This window comes from Ursus arctos, unplaced genomic scaffold (genome assembly GCF_023065955.2).
Source record: "Ursus arctos isolate Adak ecotype North America unplaced genomic scaffold, UrsArc2.0 scaffold_13, whole genome shotgun sequence".
NCBI classification, from domain to species: Eukaryota; Metazoa; Chordata; class Mammalia; order Carnivora; family Ursidae; genus Ursus; species Ursus arctos.
The window spans coordinates 38,755,262-38,783,160 of record NW_026622797.1 but is presented as its reverse complement, the minus strand read 5'-3'; the positions used below and the strand labels follow the sequence as shown (position 1 = coordinate 38,783,160).

Genomic DNA, 27,899 nt, shown 5'->3' with positions numbered 1-27,899 from the left:
TTCCTCAAACCCTTAGACAGTCATCTTAATCTCAGACTCCTGTTCATTTATGATGATTCTAGTCTACAGATGTATAAAACTAAAGGGAATGACTGCATGTGTCTCCAGAAATATTTGCTTTATTACGAGATGAGGAATGAGTGGAAGGGTGTCTGTTTTTCCTTCCTCTAGGACTGTTTTTGTTTTTTGCCCCGGTGCTCATTTCCATTCTCTTCAATAGTAATTCAGCAGCCAGACTTTATGGCTGAAATACGATTCATGTAAGTTCCTCCGGAGGTTTAGTCATCAACACAATGCTTTGGAACCACTCTGGTCTTCTTTTCTAAATCGAACATTTCTGTCAACAACAAATGCAGCAAGTACAAAATATTTCCGTACACTTTCCACATCAAAATGATCTATGGGACCTCGAAAATGCCTGTTCATGTGAATTACCATCCACAACGGCTACTCCCGGCCGCTCTGGGGTCTTGTACACAAAGGGTGAGAGAGGGGCGTGGGGACGCTGCGAGACGTCGCAGCCCCGCCTGGCCAGGTGATGCCCGCTCGAGTAGTCTGCCGGGGAGTGCGGACGAGGAGAAGGCTAAACTTGGGGCTCGGGATATTTGAATGCCGCGGAAATTGCCGTGCTACCCAGCCGAGTCAGGGCGAGAGGAGCGGGGTGCGTGCGCGAGCGGAGTGAGCGCTTACGTCGCAGCTCGATCTGTGCTGGGATAATTAGAGAGGAGTTGGGCTGAGCCGAGTCCTCTTTTAGCCGCGGCAGCCGGAGCCGCAGCAGCAGCACCAGGAGCAGCAGCCACAGCAGCAGCCCAGAGGGGCGCGCCTGACTCCCGCCGCCCGGCGCGCACCGGGAGAGGCCCGCGCCCCGCAGCGGCCGCCCCGCCGCGCCCACCGCCCGGCCGCTCCGGCGCACAAAGGCGGCGGCCGCCCGCGTGGCCTTCTCCATCCAGGCATTCGAACCCCGCTCCCTCCCTTCTCCTCTCCCGGGAACGCGAATGGCAGGGCCAGGCGAGGACCTGGGACGCCGGTGGCCCTAGCTCCGCACGCCCACCCTCCTGCTGGGAGAGGCAGCGGGCTGCTGGCGGACGATGTGGTCACGGCTGCTCCCCAGTGCGTCTTCGGCCCGGGTCCCAGCTGCCGCCCCTCTGCTCTGCTCGCTCCATCCCACGGAGAGGAGTTGATGCTGCTGTCGCCGCCGCCGCCGAAGCCGGGGCTGATGGATGCCAGGGAGTGCCGCATTGCTTAGCGTCCCCGCCTCCGGGTTTGCTGGTAGGAGCCCGCTGCTCTTCTCTCTTGCTTTGGGGTTTTATAGAAAAGGTAGAGACATTTTAATTTTATTCTCCACTCCTCTTCCCTACCTTCTCTCCCCCGCCCCCAACCTCGCATTTGGAAACGTATATTGTGGGAGAGATCCCCCTCCTCCCTGCGCACCCCCCCCCCATAATTCCGTTGAAATAAAGGCTAGAGGAAGGCAGAAGTTGCGGGTGGGGCTGGGGTGGGGGGGAAGCCCACGCTGGTGCCAACGCCACCAGAAACCCTTCTGGTGCCTTCTGAGATCACGGTGTTCTAGGAGGGGAGGAGGGAAGGTGCGCTATCTGCAGAGTCTCCACCTAACTGGATCATAATCATTTTAAACAAAATCCTACAAATGTCTTTTAAAAATAACATTTTTGAATAAGCAGAAGGAAAAATAAGCTCCTTTCCCCCCTCTTTCCCTTTCTCTCTTTTTCTTTCTGGCAAAGACGCTCTCTCCCCGCCCTGGAGCTCAGCGCTGAAGAGCCACCTTATTATTAATCAGAATTCCCATCGTTATCCCTGGCAGGCGCATCCTTCAGTAGGGACCGCAGAAGCATCACAGAGCTGGGGCTGAGATGTGCGTGGGGGTTGTTTTTGTTACATCTTGGAAGAGAAGAGGACAGTACCAAGATCAGTGCCAAGCGTGCTGGGTGGGCTTAGGGGCGTTTTGTTAGGATCGAGGAAGGACAGGGAGTGTTGGGCCCGCCAGAGGTCCACCTCTCTTTAAAGGAAAGCGAAGAAGGAACCAAAGTGAGGTGTTGTTTTTAAGGGGTGGGAAAAGAAGTTTATACCCCCCCCCCCAGAAAAAAAGCTGCGGGAAAGCAGGAGCAACAGGGTACTAGTCTGGACACCAAGACGAATAATTTCCTGTACAGAAGAGAAAGCAGGCAGCAGTGAGGTCCGCCAGAACGTCGTGGTGGCCAAGGCCAGTTTGTTGTGGGACAGTCAGCAAGAGGAAGGGAAGGTTCAGGAATAAGCAGAACAATGACTCATTTACAAGCTGGTCTCTCCCCTGAGACCCTGGAGAAAGCTCGCTTGGAGCTCAACGAGAACCCAGACACACTGCACCAGGACATCCAGGAGGTGAGGGATATGGTCATCACCAGGCCGGACATTGGCTTTCTGCGCACAGATGATGCCTTCATCTTACGCTTCTTGCGGGCCAGGAAGTTTCATCACTTTGAGGCCTTCCGCCTCCTGGCCCAGTACTTTGAGTACCGGCAGCAAAACCTGGACATGTTCAAAAGCTTCAAGGCCACTGACCCTGGCATCAAGCAGGCACTGAAGGATGGCTTCCCTGGGGGCCTGGCCAATCTGGACCACTATGGCAGGAAGATTCTAGTCCTTTTTGCAGCCAACTGGGATCAGAGCAGGTAAATCCTAAATTCAAACTTGTACTAGGGATTCTTTTACTCTCCCATTTTCCAGAATTTACCCTGAGTAGTGTCATGGTTTTACAGCTTTGATGTGTTTGTTTATTTGGCTGGAGGAAAAGAGAAACTGGAACTACAAAATGAGGTTCTGGTGGGCATCCTCAGGGGTGGGAGAAAGGCTTTTATTCCTGCCTTCGAAACTCTTACTTCATGAGCACCTAGTTTCTACTGCAGTTTTAAGTGCTTCCTGAATCCTGTTATTGTGTTGCAATCGAAATCATTCAACTTCTAAATAAAGCTGCTAAATTTTCCACCTCTTGAGTAAGTTTACTGTTCTGTGGAGAAATGAGGATGAGAATGGAGACAACTTTTCCTCCTTCCTCCTAATGAAATTCTTAAACTAGGTTCATTATCACCATCACCATCACCACCATCATCATCACCATCACCACCATCATCATCACCACCATCATCACCATCATCACCATCATCATCATCTGTCTCCTTAGTACTGAGGTTTTATTTTTAAAGAATAGCTTGACATTCAACCAAGATCAAGTAGGTTTGTTGCTTGGGAACTTTTCTGCTTGGTGATGTGTAGATGAAGGAATAATATGTTGTGTGTCACTTCAATGAGAAGAAGAGTTGTACCCTCTGTCGCTGAGCATGCCTACCGACACTGAAAATAAAGGCTGACTGGTATGCTCGTCCTACACCTGTCACTAATCTGAAGCGTGTGTTTCCTGTCTGATGTGATTTTTCATCTTTTGTAAGGAAGTGGAAAATGTTCAGACATGTCAGTAGGTAGACTTTTTGAGTTCTATTGCTCTTTCATGGAGGAGAAATTATATTCTTATTTCATCTACATTGTAATAGAAAAATGCAGAGAGGGACTATTCCACTTCCTCAGTCAAAATTATTTTCTCAGACTGAAAGACATAAAAAATTATGAAAGGGTCTTGTGTAAGGTAGTTTCAATTAAGTTCAAAGCTAAATATATTTCATGGGACTTGAAAATGTTACCAGAACTATGAATCATGAGGAGCTGGTTGTTATAACATTGGTGTATTTTTAGTTCTGTGAATGGTGACTTTTGATGCATCTGGTTAGTTGGAAACATCTCTGGAACAATTGTAAAAGACTTTCAGAGCTACTGACAAAGCTTATTGATCTTACGGCTTTCTAGAGAGGCTTCTCAGACTGTTGGAATCTTGGAATGTAAGCGAATACTTTTAACAGGTTTTACTCTTTAGTTAACTGTTCCTTGTAATTCTTTTTTTTTTTTTTTTTTTTAAAGATTTTTTATTTATTTATTTGACAGAGAGAGAGACAGCCAGCGAGAGAGGGAACACAAGCAGGGGGAGTGGGAGAGGAAGAAGCAGGCTCATAGAGGAGGAGCCTGACGTGGGGCTCGAACCCGGAACGCCGGGATCACGCCCTGAGCCGAAGGCAGACGCTTTAACCGCTGTGCCACCCAGGCGCCCCTGTTCCTTGTAATTCTAAGTTGAGAACTACTCTGATTTGTTTTAGATAAATATAAAGACAAATCACTAACTAAGAAATCACAAAGCTAAGAAACATAGAGTTAGCTATTAAGGGGGAATGGAGTTCTGTTCCTTATTTTGGTTACTTATAAAGATCTCACTGTACTTTTTATCAGGTGGCAAAGTGTAAAGGCCCATGAAATGCCATCTCTGACCACAGTTTCTCTTTAAGAAGTTTTTTTTTTTTCCCCCCATCTGAGATGTACATTGTAGGGTCGGTCACGCAAACCAATTTAGTGTATACCAAAATTGAAAAAAAAAAAAAAAAAACTACTCAAGGAGGAACCTAATCCATATGTCAGTTAGGTTGGCATTTTGTTTATTGAACTACAATGAAATGGGAGCTGTGGAAATTTTATATTTAAATGTATCGCAGAGTCTGTCAAAGGTACCATTAGAGAGGCAGATTGCATTCAGAGAGACATGCATATAGATCAGACCTTTTTCCACTTATTTTTATAAGTGAACTAAAATTCACACTGATTTATAAGCCTTATTAAGATGAAAATCACTTATAGTTCTCATGTATATGGGAAGCTGATTACTCCAGATTTACTAAAGAAACTGTGTTTTAGTTGTCTGTCTTATTCTTTCATATAAAGGATAGGTGACTAGTAATGAAAATCTATCTCCTTGGAAATCTGCAGTGGGAGATGATTTATTATTTGGTATATAAAATTATTTTTATTAAACCTGCACAAAAATCTTAAACATTAAAATTTCATATATGTGAAGTTAAAAATGAGAAGCTATGTCCTGTAAAAATACTCTATCAGGACCTATAGACTAAAAATTGTGAATTCTACTTCTATGGTTGGAAATAAATAGGTATAATCAAAAAGTTCTCCTATGTCAAGATCAGAAGGCATACGAGTTATTTAGAGCTTGTCTAAAATTCCTCCTATATTCTTAGGGAAAAAAATCATTCTTTACTTCCTACCTGCCCCCCGTCTCAGATCTGCCTATATCCAGTAACAAGGACTAGTGGGTAAACGATTCCATCCTCCTGACCTACTCTGTAAACTTCTATCAGTGGGATATGTGCGTAAGAACTGCTCAGAAGTCTGCAGGATGGTTTCTGGAAGTTCCTTCCTGGTAGTATCAGGCTGTCATCAGCCCCTTTCCTACCTTGGGTCTGAATCCTTTTCCTTTCTACCCTCTGCAGCTTCAATTCTTATCTGACTTGACTTTTAACGAAGTCAGTGTCACCTTCCCTCGATGTTTACCATACTGCTGTTCTGTTACGTAGATCTGCCACATGCCAAATTCTCTTGGTCCCCACGCCTCTCCTTTTCTGTGAGTCGGCCTGCTCTCATCCTGCCAGACCAAACACCCTGTGTCTCTTGAGAAGACTGCACATCTGATCATAATTCTGACCACCTTCCTTGAGTTGTTCAGTGACTTGCCTGGCTTTCAACAATCTTTTTTTAAAAAATAACATTGTTTTAAGAAAGTAAAATAGCATTGTTTTAAAGAAAGAATAGGTGGGAATATCCAGGATTACACAGGGAATTTCCAGACATGAGGTAGAAGAAAATGTCCCCTTTATTGGGAAAACAGGTTATTTTCAACTTCCCAAAGGGAAAAGCAAGATTTTTCAAATTAAATTTTGAAAAATTTTGTAAAGACTTCTGAAATCACTAATCTGTATAACAAAAAAGACTAAGTCCTACGTTATTGTATTTATAATAGCACGTGAACTAGAGTTAATGCTAGTTGATATTTGTTGAGTGGAAGTGAGTTATGCATTTAAAAAAAGGATTCTTAGTAGGAAGTGATCTGATGTATATTTTCTCCTATGTTAAATTTGTAGGATAGTTTGCTGTGCTCCTCGGGAGACTAGCAACAGTAAATGTGTGTGAGATGGTGACTATAAATAAAATAGTGTCTCTTTATACTGCAGTGTAGTGCAGGTCAGTTTCAGGTTATTGCCGAGAATTGGACCATTTCCAAAGCTTTTATAGGAGAGATGGAATCTTCAGGAAGACTAAAGTAAAATAATAATATTTACAGTGTACCTGTCTTCTAACATATCTAAAAAATAATTGAAATTCTGAAATGTCAGAATGACTTTCAATGTGGTCTGTGATTTTTCTAAAGAGGATAGAACAGGGTCAGATGATTTATTACATGTGTTGAGCAGGCCATACCTTGGTAAAGATTCATACCATTTTAGCTCATTTCTTTCAGACTGTCTCACATAAGTTCTGAAAACAAGAATAAATTCCACCAAACTACAAACAGCTGAATTATTATACCACATCACTAGGATGTAGTAGTCTTCCATGCATCACATGCTGTGTTTCCTTCCTGAAGGATCATACCCTGCTTAGGACTCAGCAGATACCTTCAAATTGTCCACCTGATTGCAACCATAGAGTGTGAGGATAATGTAACATGAAGCTAGAAGAGATCATACTATCTTAAGAAAAGGAAGTTTGGAATGCAAGCAGATCACGGTTTAGACTCTGGAGCATGGGAGCAGGTATCTGAGAAGTTGAAATTCGTGTGAACATTCATGAGTAAATTGGGTCACCTGAAACATAATGATGTCACCCATTCTGATAGTTGGCCTGTAGGTCGAAAGTAGTATTTTACTTCATTAGAATTATAAAGTAGTTCTCTAGACTTTGGTACATCAAACAAGCATTTATCTGGAATCTGGTCAATAGCCATTAGAAAGCAATTAAATACAGCTAAACCAAAATGATTCCTAATATAGTGGCAATTCCGAAGCACTGACCATCTTGCACTGTTTGGCTTTTGTCGTGACAAACACTGATCATCACTTACAGTATCGAAGCTTTGGAGGGGGTAGAAGACCAGCAGGTCCAACATCATACTATGATTCTCTAACTTATCCTGGAATTTGCCTAAAAACCATATTATTGTCAGTTTGTCTATTCTTATTGTGTGGCGTTTTCATGAAAAAGAAAATAATGACATTTGCAAGTTTGGATTGACTTGTGAATATGCTCCCATGTATGAAAGTAATGTGGTCAGTCTCCAAATTGAAGATAGGTTGTGTTGATAATAAATTAACATTTTATTTTATTTTTTATTTTTTTTAAAGATTTTATTTATTTATTTGACAGAGATAGAGACAGCCAGCGAGAGAGGGAACACAAGCAGGGGGAGTGGGAGAGGAAGAAGCAGGCTCACAGCAGAAGAGCCTGATGTGGGGCTCGATCCCATAACGCCGGGATCACGCCCTGAGCCAAAGGCAGACGCTCAACTGCTGTGCCACCCAGGCGCCCCTAAATTAACATTTTAAAACAGCCATAGACTATACAAATTTGTTTTACTCCCAGCCACAAAATTTTATTCTTCTCTGGAAGTGCACTGAAATAAAATAAAACGAAATAAAGTAAAAATTACTAGGAATAGTCAAGGGCAATTAACTAGATAATTAGGAAGAAACACTCATACTCAGTAATCTTAAAACAAACAAACAAAAGAATATAGGCTTAATTTTGAGGCCTGATTTTTGAAGATTTCTTGTCTCAATTTATTAAAGTTTTTATTTATGTATATTTGTTTAAATATGTTTCAACTTTTTGTTTTACAGTGTTATATATTGTGCCGAGGTCAGGAATCCTTATGCTTCAAATCCTGGAGGCATCTTGTGTTGTGTTATATGGGTGGATTTTGAGATTCAGTCAAAACTGGAAATGGCAAGTGTGGATTCCATGGGACTTCTGTCCCAGCAGAGCCTCCATACTATTTCCTTATAAGGAGGCTCTTTTCACAAATATTCTGGAAACTTCAGTTTATTCCAAACTACGCCCTTGGTTCATACCATGGAAAATGGGAACGAAAAAAAAATTGTCCTGAGAAATGTTAGTGGAATACTGGAACAAATCTCTGGAAAAAATAGGACGGTCTCTAGAAACTGGGGCAATTATACAGTAATTAGTGAAATAATCTTGAAATAACAGCAAAGACCAAGAGTGCCAACCTTAAAGTAGGATGTTGATGGGGTCTGACTTGACCCGGGCTATTTTCATATTTTAGGTATGCAACTTTAAACAAAGGTGTAGAGAAACAAAGGATTGAAGTTACTACACTGCACTGAAAGGATGCCTCAGAAGAAATGTTCAAAGATATTTTAAAACAGAAGTCAACAGTTAGTAAATTAATGTTATCCTCAGTGAATGAGTACATTTCCTCCATTCTGGGAAAGGTCGAGCTCTTTGACCTCGCTGAGAGCAGGTGTATATACTTTACTAACATAATAAACAGCACTCCTGATGGGGGGGAAAGGATGTCCCTGTGTATCAGATCTTTACAACATCAAATAACAAACTGAGCAAATAGTACTCGATTTAAATCGTTTTTTTAAAAGTACACCTGAGTCGAGCGTTTGTCACATACATAGAAATTTAGTAGGTGCCAGGGGCAAATGAAGACATGTAACGCATTCTTTGTACCATCAAGGGGCATATGACCTCTAGGAAGAAAAAACATGAGGCGCTAAATGTCTACCAGAGAGAATGTAAGTGCTTAATGGGGTACCGTGTGCCTGCGCTCGAGGTTCAGGGCCAAGGGGCAGCTGCGGGCTCCTCAGTGCTGTGCAGAGAGAACATCACCTTCTCCGTTAACTGAATTTGACCTTTTATTGTTTCATGTTCATTCATTCATTAATTACTTCATTTATTCATTCGTTTAAAACACTTTTATAGCGTGGGTGATGTGCCAGGCACTCTTCTAAACCCGTTACAAACATCGATCTATGAAATCTTTGCCACAATCCTACAAGGCAGGTCCTATTGATACCCACATTTTGCAGTTGAGGAAACTGAGGCGCTGGGCGGTGAAGTATCTCACGCATGACCGTACAACTAGTAAGTGAATTGTTCAAGCTTTTTGTGTGTGTATAGACAGTGACCGATAGGAGTCTAGGTAAAAACAAATCTAGGGGAAAGAATTCCATCTATTGTTTAGAAAATCTTGATTGAACATCAGAATAGAAAATTACAAAGTTCAGCTGCTGGAATAAATCTCTGAAGACAAAGATTGCACTTAGCTGACCTTTGCTTAGAGTGTCCTACCCTAAAAGGAAGAGTTGCCTTTTTGACGTTTGTGTTTTTTCCAGCATAGTTATACTTTATTTTGTTTTGTTTCATTTTATTTTATGTTATTCTGGTGGCGGTAGGTACATATTGTTTTACCTTTCTTTTTCCCCAAAGAAAGACATTATTCCTGTAGTTGTTGCATTTTCAGTGATTCACTTGTTCTCACTCACCTGCATTCCCACAGCGGGAAAACTAAAGCAAGGCTCATGCAGCTAACCTTCTGTGCTCAGTGGTACAAGCCAGACAGATGAATATTTCAGAGTTCCTACTTTCTCTAGGTTTGTAGACCTCGCCTCTTCCCATTCAGACTCTTAGGAATGTCTTCTCGCCTTTCCTGCACCAAAGCCTGCTGCTGGGGCCAGATCTGGAGCATGCCCTGGAACCGGGCATGGTACCACGTTTGTATTGACTTCTGATCTGTCTTCTGACACACATGCCACGGAGACCTGAAAAAGCACAGCAGCTGTTCATTAGACCGTGTTCTAGGTATGAGATAGCACGGGGAGTGCAGAGAACCCAAGTGTCAGAACGACCCGGCTTCTCATCAAGGCTCCCCGCTTTACTCTCAGGGTGATGCTGGGCAAACCATTCCAATTCTCTGAGACCCTGTGTCCTCATCTCCAAAGTAATAGGAACAAAGCTAGCTTAGAGACTTTGGGCTTGTTTTGAGATTAAGATAATGCATTTGAAATTGCCTTGGCAATCTTAAACGATCACACAGATAGAAGTATTATTATTATTACCACTCAGTAATATAAAACACCTAGATAGGCTCATCAGCTTTAGCGCTAATGATACCCCGAGGCATTAATAGAGACAATTCTTCGCCTTTGTCTTTCCCCTCAGCACCTTTCTAATAGGAAGTGCTTCAGACACGAGAAACGTGGCTTAATGAAAACTGAGAGGTGGGGGCAGCCTTAATGAAGAATTTAATAACAGCTGATTGATTTGGTGACAAAGGGAAATTGCTTGCTGGTGTGCTGTTCAGTGTGATGCCCAGATGTCAGTGTTGCCTTGTCAGGCTGAAAGAAAAGGTTGGGGAACGGGAAAGAAATGACCTGCTTGTGATTTAGGTTCCTCTTTGCACGGATTGGAAGTTGTAGAGGATGCCACTCTGTAAGCCCCAGGACAGCACAGGCCAGTCAGCAGCCCCAGTCCTTGCCTGGCCAGAGGCAGGAGAACAAGCTTCCCTGCTCTTGATTGTATCCGTAGCAAACAGGAGATACAGGGGTCCGTCTTCCCCATACGGTTTTTATACATGATCGCAGCTCTGCTGTCTTTCAAGAGCAAGGGTCTATATAGTCTGGCGCCCCAGTTGTAAAATCCCTTCCTGGTGTTATTATTTCTTCTTACTACATGCCATGCATCTTCGTCTCCAAGTCGATTTCAGATTCAGGCTTTACTTAATGCTGTTTTGGGAAGCACAATCAAGAGTCGAGAGCTGCATTAATGTGCTAGTTTGTTATTTATGGCTTTCTTCCAACGTACAAGGGGAGCATAGCAATGGTGGAGCTCCTACAGTTGGGAGGTAAACCTCAAACGTGAACATACGTATTGTAGCGGCCTCAGATGTGTAGATGATAACAGTTAAAAATAATTTCAAAGAGAAGAATGAAAGCAGGATTCTGGGAGATATAAAATTCATAAAATCCTCCATTTCTTTGGAAGATATTTGACAGACTTTGGCAAGATCTCATGTAATAATGTTCTGCTTATGAAAAGCCTGCTGAGCTGCTAATGGTAGTAATGTGACATGTTTGACAACAGAGGACTGGAGTGGCAAGAGTGGTTTTGACCTGCCCTTTGAAGGCGGTTAGCTAAGATGTTTTAATGTTTCTTTTCTTCAATTTGGACATCAAAATGATTTATATAAAGATCATTTGATTCTCTTTTTGAAGAAAGATATTAAATTTAAAAACTTGGTGAAATTTGCTCTTGAAAACTTTGCAAACCTGCTTTTCGTCATTGCTGATTATGGGATTTGCCTTATTGTATTTCCTTGGGAATAATTATATGTCTGTAAGTTTTTCTCTTGATTTGGCCTCAGTTTGGGAAAACCATACTTAAAGTGTATTATTTAAAACAAATTGCCTCTTGATTTCTGCCTTTACTGATGCTCTGGTTTATTCTCACTGGATATAATACATCATCCTTCCAAAGCTGATTTCAGATTCAAGTTTTACTTAACGCTATTTTGGTAATAGTGCTATTTGCTATATAGTTACTCTATAGGTAACACAAGAATGATCATAATGGGGAGAAATTCTAAATTGGGCTTTTCTAATTAAAAATGTTTTACCATGATATTATGAATTTCAGGAATTAAAATGAATATTTTTTAACAGGTCTCTAAATTTAAACCAGAAATATAGCCTTCTTCCTCCATCTTTCCAGTCTGTGTAGGTTTATAGGCTTTTTGTCATAACACTGTGTTAGGCTATTATATTTATAAAGGAGACAGGCCAGCCATGGAGTGGCAAATAAAGGTATTCGGCCATAGGTATTTTACAGATTTAAAGACAAATAGGTAATAGAGCTTTACACAAAATTTTTTTATCTTGTGTATTCAGGAAGTATTCTGGGATGCCATGTCCTTATGCCTATAGAATAGTCTCTGTACCTTCTAAAGTTTTAAAAATAATCTCTTGGCCCTTGACTTTTATGAGTAATAAGCTATCTAAAGATCATCATTAATTTTAAGTATAATGTACAAATAGCCTTCAGTTCTGATTATATCCTGCTTAGTATACTGTGTCTGTGGTTACCATTACAATAAAAAGTATGCTTTGTATGTATTCCAACCAACATTTACTGAATACTTGCTGTATACCTGGCGCTGTGAAAGTACTTTCACCTGAATCATGTCCTTGACTTTCCTCCCCAGCCCCGTCCCTCCAACCCCCCACTGCCAATAAGATAGAGTAAGATAATCACAGGTACTTCCATTTTTTCATATAAGGGAACTGAGCCTTAGAATTATAGATCAATGACGTGCCCAGGACCACACAGCTAATGAAGGACAGGGAAGAGATTCCATCTTGAAGTCTTCTGACGCCATGCTGTATGCTTGAGTAATGTTGGGATTCCAAAGGGATTCTGTTCCAAACTACTGATTTTACAGATGAGGAAATGAGACCCAGGGCAAGTGAAAAATTGCCTGACGTTCCTTTCTGGACTACTATGCTTTCTCCATTCACCTCCAAATGTTTTTAGAAGTAAAAATAGAACTACTCCCTCATATGTATTCACTCTCTCCTACTGTCTTCCTGGTGAGCCCATCACTTCCACTCCATGCTAGGGATTTCTACCCCTAGTCCACCAACCCTCCCCATCCCACCTGTTCCCGAGGTCAACATTTCTTTCTCTAGTTTTTTCTAGATGTCTCCACCTGAATATCTGAGGCGGAAAACTTGAAATGTTACCATTTTCATAAATTTGGTGATTCCCCTTGAAATGCTGGGATTTCCTTCTTGAATAACTATTTCATTTTCTTCTCAGCTCTGACTACATCACCTCCTTCACTTACTTGAACTGTGTGTTTTTGACTCTGGAATTTTCCCCCTTGAGCTTTCTCCTCAGTTTAGGATCTACTTTTTCAGATGTTTACTTGATATATCTTTCTGGGTGTACTACAGACTTCTCACCAACACTACAATGGGCTTTCTTCCAAACTCTACATTTCCAGCCATCCTCCAACTGTATCCTCTTCTCGCATTATCGATTTTGATGAAAGATTTTGCCGTTTACTCAGGCTCGGAAGCTAGAAAATCTTTGTGTCATCTTTTACTCTTCCTTCCATCTTAGTCTCTGTGTCTAATTAAGTATCACATTTTAACAAATTTACCTCTAAAATACTTCTCAAATTTGGCTTTTCTTTGCTCTTCCTTCTGCTGCCTTCGCTGAGGCAGTGTCTTACTCTACAATTAGTGTCTTTGCGCTCTAGTCTACTCCCATCTTACAGGAACGTAAAGAGCATTCATTGGGTTCCTACGATGTGCCGGGCGCTCTGCTAATGTGCAAGGCTGAAAGATAAAAACTCAACCCCATATCCTTCTTTCTTTCATTGCATCTTTATGATATAAACTCCATATGAGTAATTAAAATCTGCTGACACTTTTAACCATAGCTGTTTAACCCTAGTGTTCTTGTTTACTGGTGAAACTCTTTCAAATCTCATTCTCAAGTTTTCCAAATGTGAAGGTGTGAAATGTCAGTCTTACTGAGGGCATTCTTGAGTTGTTTCAAAAAGTACCATGCCTAGTTTTCAGGATAGTTGAGATGAGATTTTAGAAAATCATAGGAAGGCCTGGAGGTAAAGGAAATGGTTGTAAAATATGAAACAAAATATTTTCAAAAGCATTTTAGTTTGTTTTGGTAGAATACATGTTAAATTCTAATATGTCTCTGGAGTGCAACAAATAAATTTCCTCTTGGAAGAAGATTTCTAAACAAATTATCTTCAGACTCCTGAGGTATTTTAAAGGGAATTTTCAGCGTACTAAACACTTTCTACAGTTTTGACGAAAGTGGTTGTTAGATTTAATGCAGTCCATTTCTGTTGCTGATAGGTACACACTGGTGGACATTTTGCGTGCCATCTTACTTTCCTTAGAAGCCATGATTGAAGATCCTGAGCTTCAAGTGAATGGATTTGTTTTGATCATAGACTGGAGTAACTTCACCTTCAAGCAAGCCTCCAAGCTTACACCAAGCATGCTGCGATTGGCTATTGAGGGCCTTCAGGTAAAGATTTACAAATTACCCAGTTTCTCAGCCTTTCAGTGTTTGACTTCTCTTATGTAATGTGTTAGAATGACAAAATGTCTTACTTAAAAAATACTAAAAACATTTTTTAAAGTAGTTTTTAAGCACCAACACGGAAACACTAACCGGACGAAGGATTATAGAAGAAAAGTTGAAAGATATGGACCTTTTAATAGATAGGGTTTGTAATACTGGGTACAAACCTCACTATGTCTAAGCATAAATGTGGGTGATGACCCGAGATTTTTACCTTGATAATCAGAACAAAGGGCATGTTTTGGATTTTAATTATTATCTGTTCAGGTTTTTTTGTTTTGTTTCTCTTTCTTTTCCTGTGTATATGAATTATTAGCTAAATATTCGCTTTAAAACTATTCCATTTAACCTGCTGAATTGGGGATCCGATCATTCATATCTTCATGTTGCCCAAAAAACCGTTAGAAAGGCAAACAATCAATATGTATTTTGATACCTAAGATTTGCAATCACTGTTTGAATTACTTCTCTAGAATTAATTCAGGTTTTTGTTGTTGTTGTTGTGGAAGGGCCATCACATGGAATTTACATAGGAATGGTGCTTCCTCCAGTGAATGACACTTACCGGGTTAGGAACTATAAAATGGAAAATCAATTATTAGTGGCATGTCAGAAACCTACTATTGACGATTTCTTTTTAAGTTTTAGGATGTCTTTCTTCTCTCTGTAGTTTGCTTTCCAGTACTTTGTATACAATATTTATGGAATAAATTTTAAATTTTTAAAAAAATTTGCAAGTTAAGTCTTTAGGCCAGAGTGCTAGACTTTATTTTTTTATGTTGAATAGCCAAAATAATCCAGATCTCTGTTTCATAGTAATTTCTGACTGTATCTGTAGGCACCTAAATTGATGGCTGATGACTCACTAAAAATGGTCCACTTCTCCAGGCAGCAGGACATCTTAACCAAATTGAATTCACAGTTTGGATTTTGCCTCTGAAGTGAATAAGGCACACTGATCCTTTTTCTCTGCATAGCTTTTTCCTGGTGCAGGTTTCCTGACTTGCGCTGGGTGAGTCAGCCTTGCTCCTGTCTTATCTTAAACAACATCTTTTTTAAAAACTCCATAGAGACAGTTCATAGGGGTTGAGAGAGGACACAGGATAAGCATGTTTGGAAATGCGTATATCATGTAGATTCATTCCTAATTCTGTTCTATTGCCAACAAAGTGTAAAGTTTCCTTAGCTTTATAAAGAAAATTGGTTACTACAACCATGTTACTTAGCACAGAACGGTAATCTAGCATTTTACAATTTTTTTTTTTTTAATTTAACAAGCCATCTTCTTCTTGCATGAGGCACGGGCTAGGTCTTCAGCTACATGAAGAACTGGAGATCTCATATTATTTGTAAGAAGTTGAAAAAAAAAATCTCAAGAATAAACTCAGTATCTTGCTATTTGCCAACTTCCATGCTTTATGGAGTCATGTAATAATAGCATTGTAAGTCAGTCCAGGAGGCAAACCTGACCACTGGGACGAGTTTGGGAGCTTCCCCACTAGCCATAGCCACTATCAAATTCAAGTGCTAAGTGCCAGCACTGACAGGAACTACAGTTAATTTAAATCTCTGTGTTTGTGTTGGAGAGGGAAGGATCCCCTCCTCAGTCAGGGACCTGTGCTGACTGCCTTGTTTCTTTTTCCCATAAATGTTTTGGTCGCCTTTCCTTTCTCCCAAGACCCAGACTGAGGAAGCAGGGTTGATTTCCCCTGGTTGCCACCTGGGAAGACACCTAAAAGAAAGGAACTCTTTCTGGGGAATAAATTTGACATCTTACTAACATTTATTTTTTATTTTTTTAAGATTTTATTTATTTATTTGAGAAAGAGAGAGAGACAGAGACAGAGTATGGGGGGGAGAGGGGAGGCAGAAGGAGAAGCAGACTCCCCACTGAGCAGGGACCACGAGGAGGTGGGGTTCTATCCCAGGACCTTGAGATCATGACCTGAGCCAAAGGCAGATGCTTAGCCAAGTGAGCCACCCAGGGGCCCCCGTTACTAACCTTTGAACTCAGTTTTTCTTCAGTTTGGATTGGGTTTTTAAGGGCTTATATCTATGTGTCTATCTTGTGTCTATGTCTACATCTATATCTAGATCAAAAAACAATAGGAATTCCAAATAAGAATAGAAGGTGTGCTAAAAGTGTTCCTTTCACTGAGACAGGCATGAATTCCTAGTTTGTCTTCCACTGAAGTAACACTTTATGACTTTTCTAACCACTACTCTGTTTTACTTTGCATATGCATATGCAGTGTTCCATGAGAAACATTGTTGCGTATTGATCCATGTTTCATGCAAAGCATCAATAAACTTTTTTTTGAGATTAGCATAAGACCAAAAAATGTTTGCAGTAAGATACGTACGCAACTTTAGATTGCTAAACACAACTAAACCATCACCAAGACTACAAGTACTAGGACAATAGTAAACCACTTCCAGTGAACCCAGTCAAGGAAATTAAGAGATGAAGATATTTTTAATAACTCAGTGATAATTTATATCATGCTATAAACTTGCTATAATATGTTACTTTTATTTAAGCAAACATAAAAAATATTCTAAGGAGTTGAAGTAAAAATAAGAAAGGGCATCAATGGGTCTAGTGCCAGGAAGAAAACTTACTTTAATGATGTACATTATTAATGGGTTGATGTACTTTGAAGAGACCCCATCTCTCTTCCTCTTTAGGTGGTTGTATAACCTGTCTAAATGCACACACCAACGCCCTTTTTCTCAAGCAAGAGTATTTTGAGTGACCTGGCTAGAGATAGTATCTGACACCTGGAAGAAAGACACATAGACTATTGCTTTTAGGACCTGCCTGTGATCAAAGTGCAAGGTCCATAGAGAGAGAACATGGAAGGGTGGAAATAGAATGGGCTTTAGAGGCAGATAGGCCTGGGTTTGGATGACAAGCCTGCTACATACTAAATACTTGGCAAATTACTTACCTTGTTTGCATTTCAGTCTATTCATTTATACCATTCAAATTAGAAATGATACATCTTGTACCTAACAGGTGATGGGAATGCTCAGAGTAATTGATGTGGGTAAGCTCATTTGTCAGGTGGCATACTTTTCTGCATATGTGCTGGTTTTCTCACAATTCAGTGACTGCTTAGACTATTTAGACTTAAAGCTGATCGACTTTGGGAATCTGAATAACATGATATTTTTCTTTTAGTGCTTAGGTTATCAGTACACCGATTGCATTTTTTTAAATCACTGTGTGGTTTAAGTAGCATCTAGATATTTTCATGTTAGCTGCCAAATAAAATATTTTTTCATGTTGGAAGCCAAATGAAAAATGAGGTTGTTTCACCTGGTGAAAATTAATCTTTGTTTCCTTGGGGAGAAACTCCAGGCACAGTTGGAAAGGAGGCGCTTGTGGAGATATCCTTGGCCTGGAGGGATGACCAAGAGTTTGCTAAGTGAACAAGGACAGGAAGAATATTTTGGACAGGAAAACTTTGGGGAGGTGCTTTGAACACACATACAGCTGTAAGGCATTGCAGGTCCATGATAAATCTGTTTCGAGGTGGCTAGACCGAGAAGTGAATTGAGGCAAATGACCAGAGGTGAACCAAGCAAGGCTGACTGAGAACTGTTTCAATGGGATGGAGCTGATGACATTCTTTGTGATTTGGCCTGTGTTCTCCAGACATGGGGAGGTTTGGAACAGGCAAACGACCTGGCCACTCCTGTGCTTGGGAAAGATCTCTTGAGCAGAAGAAAGGACTTGGATAGAAGGTTGGAGAAGTTAGATTTAGAAAGCCCCCATACTGCCGTGGAGGTAATCATATTGATCTCATTTTGTAGGACAGAAAATGACACTTCAGGGAGTTTAAGAGACTTAACCAAATTTTCTCAAATGACATAAAGGTTTGAGTCCAGGTTGTCTGACTCCAAAGACCAGTGTCTCTCATGACTCTTGTTTCTATTGTTTCCAGGGCTGTGTTTAAGAAAAAGTGGGTAGGCTCAGATTAGAGTAACTTCACTCCCCCATACCAAATCCTCATGCTATACTACAAGTGAAATTTGTTTTTGGGGTAGGGAGTACAATTCTAACTAAAGAAGTCACAAATGGCTGACCTGTGGCAGAACCATTTTCTTCTTCCTAGTGAAAATCCTCCTTGAGTGATTGCCAGCCTCTCAGTTCCCTGTGAAAAAGGCCAAGTGAAAGGCATTTTTCCATAGTCGAAGAGAACTTTTATCAACACAACCACAGCTTGATAAGCCATTCATGATATTGGTCCACTGCAGTTATGCTTTCTCTGTGCAGAATCTGTAAACACGTTTTTAAACGAAAAGCATCAAATATTTTTACCAACATAATGTAGTTCCTTAATAGATAAGAGGCAACATCAGATATTTTTGTGGAAATAAATTATTCAGACTTCATTGGAAAGAAACAAGAAAGAAAATTATCTTGCTGCTTATAAGAAGTTAATTGATTGGGGTAGTCATAGTAACAGGAAGCATCTTAGAAAATCAATACAAGATTAAGTGGATGTGACTTGTAGCCCTGGGAAGCCAATTAAAACATGAAATGTTTGGAAATACCTGGAACAGCTGAGACTGTTTGAATTTACAGTGAAGCGATGTTCTCTTTAATATTTCTTGCCCTTGTTCTATTTTTATTTTTTTCTCATAAAATACAACCATTCTTAAAACTCTTTAGTAATGAAAAACTCAAACTCTGTTATGAATCCAGAATCTCTTGTCATTTTTTTTAAACTTATACTAATGCTACCTGTTGTTCATTGTTCTTTGGCTATTTTTATCTGTTTTTCCCTCTTAGCTCTGTCCTTCTGTGCCTCAGTGCTTTTGTTGCACAATTTCACAGGAATCCCCAAACTCCATCTGCTGAAAAGTACATAATGTAGTCAAGACGCGGCTCGCTGTCAGGGGGTTTGGCTGTAACAAGGAGCTGAATAGTTCTTTGAGTTGCTACATAAAACTCAGATGTAAGGGCCATCACAAAATGCCTAAATCAGTGCCAGATATTTTAAGAGCCCTTAATAAATGGGACTTGTGAAAGAATAAAGAATACGTAATCAATTCACAGCACTTGATGCCAGTCCTTTCTTCGGTCTAAAGGGTCTAGTGTCAGGAGCAGCCACCAATCTGCTGGCTCTGGGAGCTCTGGTCATTCATGTGGAAGGCAGAAAGTGCTGCTGTTACAAATTCTGGCTCTGACTGTTTGGAAGCCCAGTCCTACCAGGGGGATCTTGCCAAAAACAGAAGACATGCTAATGACTTGGAACATCACTGTCCAAGACTAGCGGGTGAAGAGCCCCATTAACTTCAGTCCAGCTTTAGTTTGTGCAGTCCTCTAAATCCTATCTGCAATTTCTGGCAGCTTCCAAATTGCGTGTGTGTGTGTGGGGGGGGGATGTTTAAGAGAGAATATCAGAAAAGAACTCAGTGAGATGTTGAGTAAATTAGGAATTTGTAATAAAACAAAAAGACTCTGTGCTTTGCAACAGTGTTCTTTGCAATGGCTGTTAACCTGCCAATAGTTTTCAGGCTTAAAATACTTTGGACAATAGCAGAAACTTCTTGCATTCAAGCTACCTTGTAAACCTAAGGCAGCATTATGGTGTATTGCTGGGAGAGGGCTGAAACAATGTCTATCTTTTTAAAAATGAACACAGATTCACGAACTGTATTCATTCAGACAGCCTGAAGGTGGGAGCGTTTATTTCCACATTTTGTATGCACAGGCAGAACCATATTGAGAAACAGTGACAAGGGCAGTGTGTAAAAAAAGTGACATTTTGTTCATCACATGCATAGCTGTCTGAGCTAAGTGTGCTTCCTTTCAGTTGTTACTTAACCTAAAACAAATGAGTGATACCCTTAAAGTTGCTTTATTTCATGGTGTGAGAATGTGGTGGTTTGGCTGAGAGCTTTAGTTCCCAGAAGTAGGACGTTGGAAGTCTTTTTAAAAGCTGACAATAGGCATGTAAAAGCTATATATAAATTCAGTTCAGTAAGCAGGCTAAGGATTATATAACCTTTAATAGTGGGCTAGGATAGTTCTGTGTATGTATTTATGTACGTATATACATATTGATGTATATATATATTACTATTGTTTTCTTGCATTATAATTGCTATTTGATGTTTTGATTAGCAGTTAAATCTGTTTAAAATGTCTATTTGTAGGAAGGAGGTGTCAACCTTGACAAAGAAATAAAGAGATGGGTGCTCTAGAGTTACTTAACACACGCTTGCTGACTTAGAGTATTAGTAATTATCAATACAATTTAATACCACTACACTTTCAATTTAATACCTCTACACTACTGAAGAAGAATGTATTTGCCTCAAATAACCAAATAATTGCAGTGACAAAAGGGAAAGAACCAAATAGCAATCTTTTGGTCTGAGTCAGTGAGATAATGATAAATGGATAGAAAGTAATTATCTATAATGAAAAACTGAATGAACCATATGAGCTGCTCTGCATTTCATTTTATTGGCTATGTTTAGACATGTCCTTAACTAGAGAACAAAAAAGATGAGTAAGTGCAAGTTCTCTTTTCTTCTTTTTAGTAACAATGCAAATGCATCTTGATATATCCTTCTCCCCCAATGGAACTTTATTTTTTCACTCTCTTCAGTTCTAAACTGCAAAATGTGAACAGCCACTTATCCTTTCAAAAAATTAGTTCTGATACAATGGAATACTACTCAACCTTATTAAAGTAGGAAATTCTGCCTTTTGCAACAGTATGCATGAACCTGGAAACATTATGCTAAGTGAAATAAACCAGACACTTAGAAAGACAAATGACTGCATGATCTTACTTATATGTGGAATCTAAAAACATCACAATTCATAGTAACAGGAGTAGAATGGTGGTTATCAGGGGTGAGGAGGTGAGGGAAATGGAAGATGCTGGTCAAAAGGTACAAACTCTCAGTTATAATATGAATGTACAGCTTGGTGACTATGGTTAGTAACAATGTACTGTATTCTTGAAATTTGCAAAGAAAGTAGATCTCAAGTGTTTTTATCACACCACATCCACACCCCCCCCCCATACACACGGTCATTATGTGAGGTGCAGATGTGGTAATTAGCTTGATTGTGGCAATGATTATACAATGTGTGTGTATAACAAAACATGCTGTGTATCTTAAATATATACAATTTTTATTTGTTAATCATATCTTAATAATGCTGGAAAAAGATTAGGACCTAAAGTCATCAGATTTTCCTACAGATGTTGATAAAATTGACATGCTTATTTTTCAAATGTTTAGTCATTTTGCCTTCATAAATAGAACCTCTGGTACACCTAAATCAAAAATTTTTGAAATCTCAAACTAAGGTGTCATTTTTGTTTTCATAAATTTTAAAATTCTGGTACCATACTTCCAGAATCATGGAGGTGAGTGATTCTTCTGTCTCACTCATGGGTAGCACTCTTGTTATATTTTCTTAAGGTTGATTTGGAAGGAAAGCACTTTTTATCCTTCATCATAACTGTTCTGAAGATTTGTTTTTAATGGGCTTAGTTTTCTTCACATCTGTAATTAGAGAAACTACAATAAACTCATAATGGGAGTGCCTCCTAGATTACTATTTGATGCGCAATTAATAACAGTGTGTTTTTTAAAAAGATTTTGTTTATTTATTTGAGAGAGAGAGAGGGAGCTGGAGCTGAAGCGGGGGAGGGGCAGAGAGAGAGGGACAAGCAGACTCCCTGCTGAGCAAGGAGCCCAATGTGGGGCTTGATCCCAGGACCCTGAGATCACCACCTGAGTCAAAGGCAGACGCTTAACTGACTGAGCCACCCAGATGCCCCAATAGTGTGTTTCTGTAGCTTAAAGTCAACAGCATTTTTGCAAGGTCCCAATTAGTTTGAATTTTAAGATGTGGGTATGTGTGAGGTAGCTACATAAGGTAGTAATAGCTGCTATAACAAACAAACCAAAATGTGTACATTGGCTTAATCATCTTTCCATGAAGTCCAATACAGTGCTTCTCCTAGTGAGTCAATGATCCATGTTCTTTCCGCCTTGTTGTCCTGCCATTTTCTAGGTATAGTTTTCAAGGTCACTTTGCTCAATTCCATTCCATTTTCCTATAAGTAAAAAAGTATAGAGGATCATACATGATAAAGTTCTGTGGGCCAAACCTGAACACAGTGCACATTGCTTTCTTTCAAATTTTATTGGCTAGAAAACTCAGTCAAGTAGATACCCATAATTACAAAGGAAGTAAAGAAATGTAGTCTAGCTGTGATCCTCGGAAGAAAAGGAATGATGGACATCTTGTATTCTCTTTCATAAAACTGATTCCCTAAAATATTTTTTTTTAATGTTTGCTTATGTTTTCTGAAAGGAAAAGGTGATAATTAGACAGTGTTTCAGGGAAGTTTAATTGCTACATTCAAGCACAATGGAATAAGTGCATCTTTTCTACAATTCATTCTGTGTACTGACTGCAGTCTCTATACCTGACTAGTTTTGCCTAGATAAGGGGGTTGGTCATTTCTATAAACCCAGTCACTCTAACTATATCTCTACAAACCTAACGTGGTTATGATTCAATCAGTTCAACTTTCCTAAGATAAGTATTTCCAAACATCCTGGATTTAAAGGGAGGAAAAGCTAAATAATTCCTCCATAGTCTTAAGACAGTGTCCAAGACAACTCTAGTGATATTGTTGCTTTAGCTTGAAGTTAGAAATCCTCTGAATTTGAGACTTAATTTTCATAAAATGAGAATATGACTTTTTTTTAGAAAGTGAGAATGAGAATACATTTTTTGATGAGGTGACTTAGCTTGAGAAACTCCCAGAAAAGATTATTAGCTGCTAAAACACTGAAAGGATTCCTACTATACAGTCTTGTTGTAAGGATTTAGAGAATAGAATCTCCATCAAACTAGGATGTAGAATCCACCAGCATCCAATATTTATCAAGTGCTTTAAAAACCAGTTGGAGTTTTACTTATTGTTTAGTCACACAGGGAATACATGCAGAAGTCAGTATAATTTTAGTCAGTACAGAAACTAATAAAGTAAAAGTTACATCATCAGTACCTAGTTTTTCAATCATATTGTGTACTATATGTAAGGAAGCCACTTTCCTCTTGAAGGTATTCTAGGAGCTCTTTATTTCATGTTATAATTTTTAACTATCCCAAACTGCCATCTTAGAAAATTTTAAAATTTTACTTGTATTAACTGTTTCTTGGATTTCATTTCCTCAAGTCTTTGCATTTTTTCTGGTTTTTGTTGTTGTTGTTGTTTGTTTGTTTGTTTTACCTAAAAGAGTATAGGGGAGTAAAATGTCAGAGTATTTGAATTCTTTTAAATGTGTTTATTCCATTTCCATTTTGGTTGATAGTTTTGCTAGATATAAAAATACAAATTCAAAATAATTTTCCCTCAGTACTTTGAAATCATTATTTCATAGTTAATAACCATCCATTATTTTTGATAAGAAGCCTGGCTTCAGATAAATCCTTGTTGCTTTGTAGGTGTTTGTACTTTGTTAAAGATTTTAGTATCTTTCTTCATCTTTGGCATTGGCAAGCACAGACTTAGAAGTAGATCTTTTGTGTCTACCAGACCATAATGAACATTCTTTCAGTTGGAAAAAGAAACATTTTTATTATTCTTTCTTCTGAATTTTCCTCTGATCCTTTTTCTCATATTCCTATAGCATGGACTTTTATCTGTGGTCTTAATCCTTTGCATATCATAGTGTCATATGATCACATGTATTTATTTATTAAAATTTTAATTTTATTTTGAGATCATTATAGATTCATGTGCAGTTGTAAGAAGTAGTACAGAGAAATCTTATGTTTCCCTCGTGGTAATGTCTTATAAAAATACTGTACAATCTCACAACTGGATGTTAAGGTGATATAGTAGAGAATGAAAGTCCTGACTCTTCACTCATCTTCTCTGACCACCACAGTGGGTGGTGGGGTGCCTAACAGCCTGGAAAAGTTGCCATTCTAGACTTCCCTTTCATCCCTTGGTGTGGGTGGTTATGAGGTCACATTTCTTCCCTTTCCTTTCCTTTCCTTTCCTTTCCTTTCCTTTCCTTTCCTTTCCTTTCCTTTCCTTTCCTTTCCTTTTTTCTTCTCTTCTCTTCTCTTTTCTTCTCTTCTCTTCTCTTTTTTCTTTTCTTTTCTTCCTTTTCTTTTCTTTTCTCTTTTCTCTTTTCTTTTCTTTTCTTTTCTTTTCTTTTCTTTTCTTTTCCACCCTGTGGTGTATGGCTGGAGTAGCATAATTATTGCCTTAAAGTTTTGTATGTTGTGAGTGTGCACACCTTTCCTGGTCCTTTGCCCAGTGAGAGCAGCCTTTTGTTGGGGATTTTTTTGTCTGTGCCCACTGGAATTTCCAGTTGCCAGTTTTCTGAGCTCTAAGTCAGATGTATAAGGTAAAATCAAAGCCAGGCTATTTACCTAGATCATTCTATGGATCTTAAGGTTTCTAGCTGGTGTGCTTTCACCTTTCATAGTCTTCTTATGTTTGTTTTATATATAATACCCAGTTTTTAAAGTTATACTTACTGGGAAGAATAAGGAAAAGTATGATTATCCCATTTTCTTGGAGGTAGAAGTCAAAACTACATGTATTTTTCATAATATAAAATTTTATCAAATATCTGATTTATTAATGTTACTTTGCCTCTTTGCACAATGCTTTTGTGAATTTATTATAAATTTATTATTGTTTGTACTGTTTACTGTCATTTAAATTTGCAGAGGAGGGGAGGACATTGACCTTATTCAGTCTGCTGGATTGATTTGGAAGCTCCTTCATGCCTAAAAGCCAATCATTATCTAGTTTATGATCAAAGGATGATAGAAATGAAGTTCATGAGGTATCATTTTTTTTTAACCTTTACATATGGGTCTAGAGAGAAATTATTATTCTTTCATGTGGTGATAGTTTTGTTATTATTATGTTTTTTTAATCTAAATTCCCAGAGATATATTTTTCTGGGGTGAAATACAGAATAAATTTATTTCCAAAATCAAAATTCTAAGGGATAGACTCACAATTTTTTTTGCAAATAAGTATAGGCCCACCTAACCTAATACTCTGAAGCTCAAAAACCAGATTTATTTGCAACTGGGTAATGATTCAGGCAGATAGACAACTCTATCAACCTGTTTCAAAAGAAGATCTTGAAGAGATGCCTCTAGCCATCCTATTATCTCTGCTAATATGGCTAAGGAAAGCACATTTTACTCCACATAGGACAGTAATAGATTTCTACAGAGCTGGTAAACAAACTACATTTGGTGGTAACTGAGGCCTGCTGTCCTAACCCAGGTAGATGGTCAGCATCATAGTGGGTTACTGCTAGGTGCTAAACTTAGAGACATAATTAAGCTAGTGAAAGAAGAGTCAAAGCACTCCACTGCAAATCTTAAGAGGCTGTTTTCTAGTTTTATAAATATTTAGATCTGGAAAGGACCTTAACCCAAAGAAGAGCTAAGGTGACTGCCATGATGCATAGAAACCACCAGAGGAGGCTTAAACTGAATTGAGCAGCACCACGGAGAGCTCCTAGAAATTCCATTGTTATGATTTGCAATTTTCTGTTTTCCAGTTTTGATTTTCTCTAATCATCACTGTCTTTAAAGTAAGCCCATCTACCTTTAGAGTAGGTCACAATCCCTGCTGAAATAGAGTTGGGTTTTTTTTTTCATTATCCTGAGTTTCATAGTTTATGTGTTTGACTTAAGTAAGGCTAGTTTTTTATGCAGCTCAAGGTTCTCCTTTTAAGACGTTTACTTTATTATTTAGCTCCTGTTTCTGGAATTGTTTACTGGAAGTTCATGTATCAGCATTGCCTTCCCTTTTCTTTCCCCTTGGAGGCTTTCCATATGTTATTTATAACTTAATTTTAAGTATATGAGCCATTCTTAAATTGGATTTGGGGTAGGAGAAGTGACAATATGAGTTGTTTTTATCATGAGCCCAGGTGAGGAAGAAAGAGATCATTTTCTTTCACCCCACTAAACTGCTGGGAAAGTTATGTTCACTTATCTTTTTTCTTTATACGGAGTTGTTTGGAGAGCAATTATAGAATATATAGTTAAAAGCAAAATTGTCTCCCCCTGACACTTGCTAGAATAGGTCAGACTTTAGAATCAGGTGTTCCTGGGCTTAAATCTTGCCTCTGCCACATCCAGATTTCAATTTCAGATAGACTACCTAACTGATCCCAGTCTTTGTTATCAGATCTTTAAAAATGAGATTAATACCTTCCACCTGGTATTATTATGAGGTTTAAGCAAGATATCATGTATGAGAGAGATTGGCATATTCCTAGTCAGAGAAGGCACTTGGTTAAATCAATTCTATGAAGTTCTTCCTTGCCTTGTGCTCCAGAAGAGAATCTAAGCAACCTTATGTAAAAGAAAGGCTACTCCTTTAGACTGAAGTATGATTTTTATGTAATGTAATTAATCAGCTTAACTTGGCAGATCATACAAAACTGACCAACTGAAGTTATGTGGGAAGAACCCTCCTACACAACATTTCTTGCAAATGACACACCTTTTAACAGTTTTCTCTTAGACATTTATAGCCCCTGCCTTTGTCCTTCCTGGCTGTAAATAATATTTAAATATGATTATAATAAGTCTTGATGCTTTATGGTACATGGAACTCATTAGTTTATTCCTAGGATGTAAGACTCTTGAGATTTTCACTCTTGGAAATATTAAAAATATTTTCTGTTGAACCCACATGAAGAGACTTGTGTAGATATGATTAATACACATATCTCTCCTCACTGTTCTCAGCCATACGGTAAGCTCCTCAATGGCAAGATGACATTTAGTTCAGCTAAATAACTCACAAGCTGGCTGACAAGGAGGATCATATTGCTGGTTTTGGGTAGATTAAAGACATATTGTAGAACTGCAGCTTTTAAAACGTTCCCCTGTGGTGAAGTAGGATGGGATACTTTGGGAGAGCATACTTTGGGAGGTGTAATATCTCAGGCATTTGAGAGATTCAGGGAAAGTGGTAATCAAAAGAACTATGGGAAAAAGAGAGCTGATATATTAAAGTCGCTAAGTGGACTTTGTGACCAATAGGGATGGTAGGATTCAGAAATAATACTGGCCAGATGATGGCACTTAAACACCAGAAGTGCATTGAGAGCCATTATTATAATGAGTGGCAAGGCTGGAGTGGCAGTCATAAGGGCCTGGCCTTTGGGGGCTATGGTATTCCTATGGGAAAGATAGATGATTTGGCTTAAAATATTCAGCCAAAGCAAATGAAAAGGAATGAAGAGAGCTATTCCAATGTAAAGTTAGAATACCATGCCTAGTTTCCTGGCCTGAGCCTGTTCTCAGACTCAGAATCCATGACCAGAAGGAGAATATGGATCCCCAAAAAGGAAGGACCCTGAAAAACCAAGTTATTTCTACCATGGATGATCTTTCAAGTCTTAGGAGTAATGTTTGCAAAGAGTTTGTAATAATATGGGCAACAGTTATGTATAATGTTAAGTAAAATATATATGGTATAAACAAATGTAAAATATGATCACATTTATGTTAACAATGTGTTAAAAAAAAGAAGAAAATGTATTGGAATATAAACAGTTACTAAATCAGAGTGAATAGGACTATGGTAAATTTTTCTTTTTTCTACTTGCTGCATTTTACACATTTTGCCATTGGGGATGGAGACATGGTATTTTAATTATAAAATATTTATTCCAAATAGCAACGATATACTGTAGAAAATAAAGTAAATTATTTAACAAATAAATATACAATATGCCATGTTAAAAAGGTTAGT

At 38.9% G+C, this 27,899-nt stretch overlaps 1 protein-coding gene across 1 annotated transcript in view; it reads left to right on the top strand.

The window, feature by feature from the left end:
* The first annotated feature begins 2,280 nt into the window (after nt 1-2,280).
* The window catches only part of CLVS2 (clavesin 2), a 64,081-nt gene continuing 38,462 nt past the window's right edge, over nt 2,281-27,899 (top strand). Inside the window, exons 1-2 of the mRNA XM_026504736.3 lie at nt 2,281-2,669; nt 13,857-14,031. Of these exons, the coding sequence (XP_026360521.1) occupies nt 2,281-2,669; nt 13,857-14,031 (564 nt within the window). The remainder of the gene's footprint in view (nt 2,670-13,856; nt 14,032-27,899) is intronic.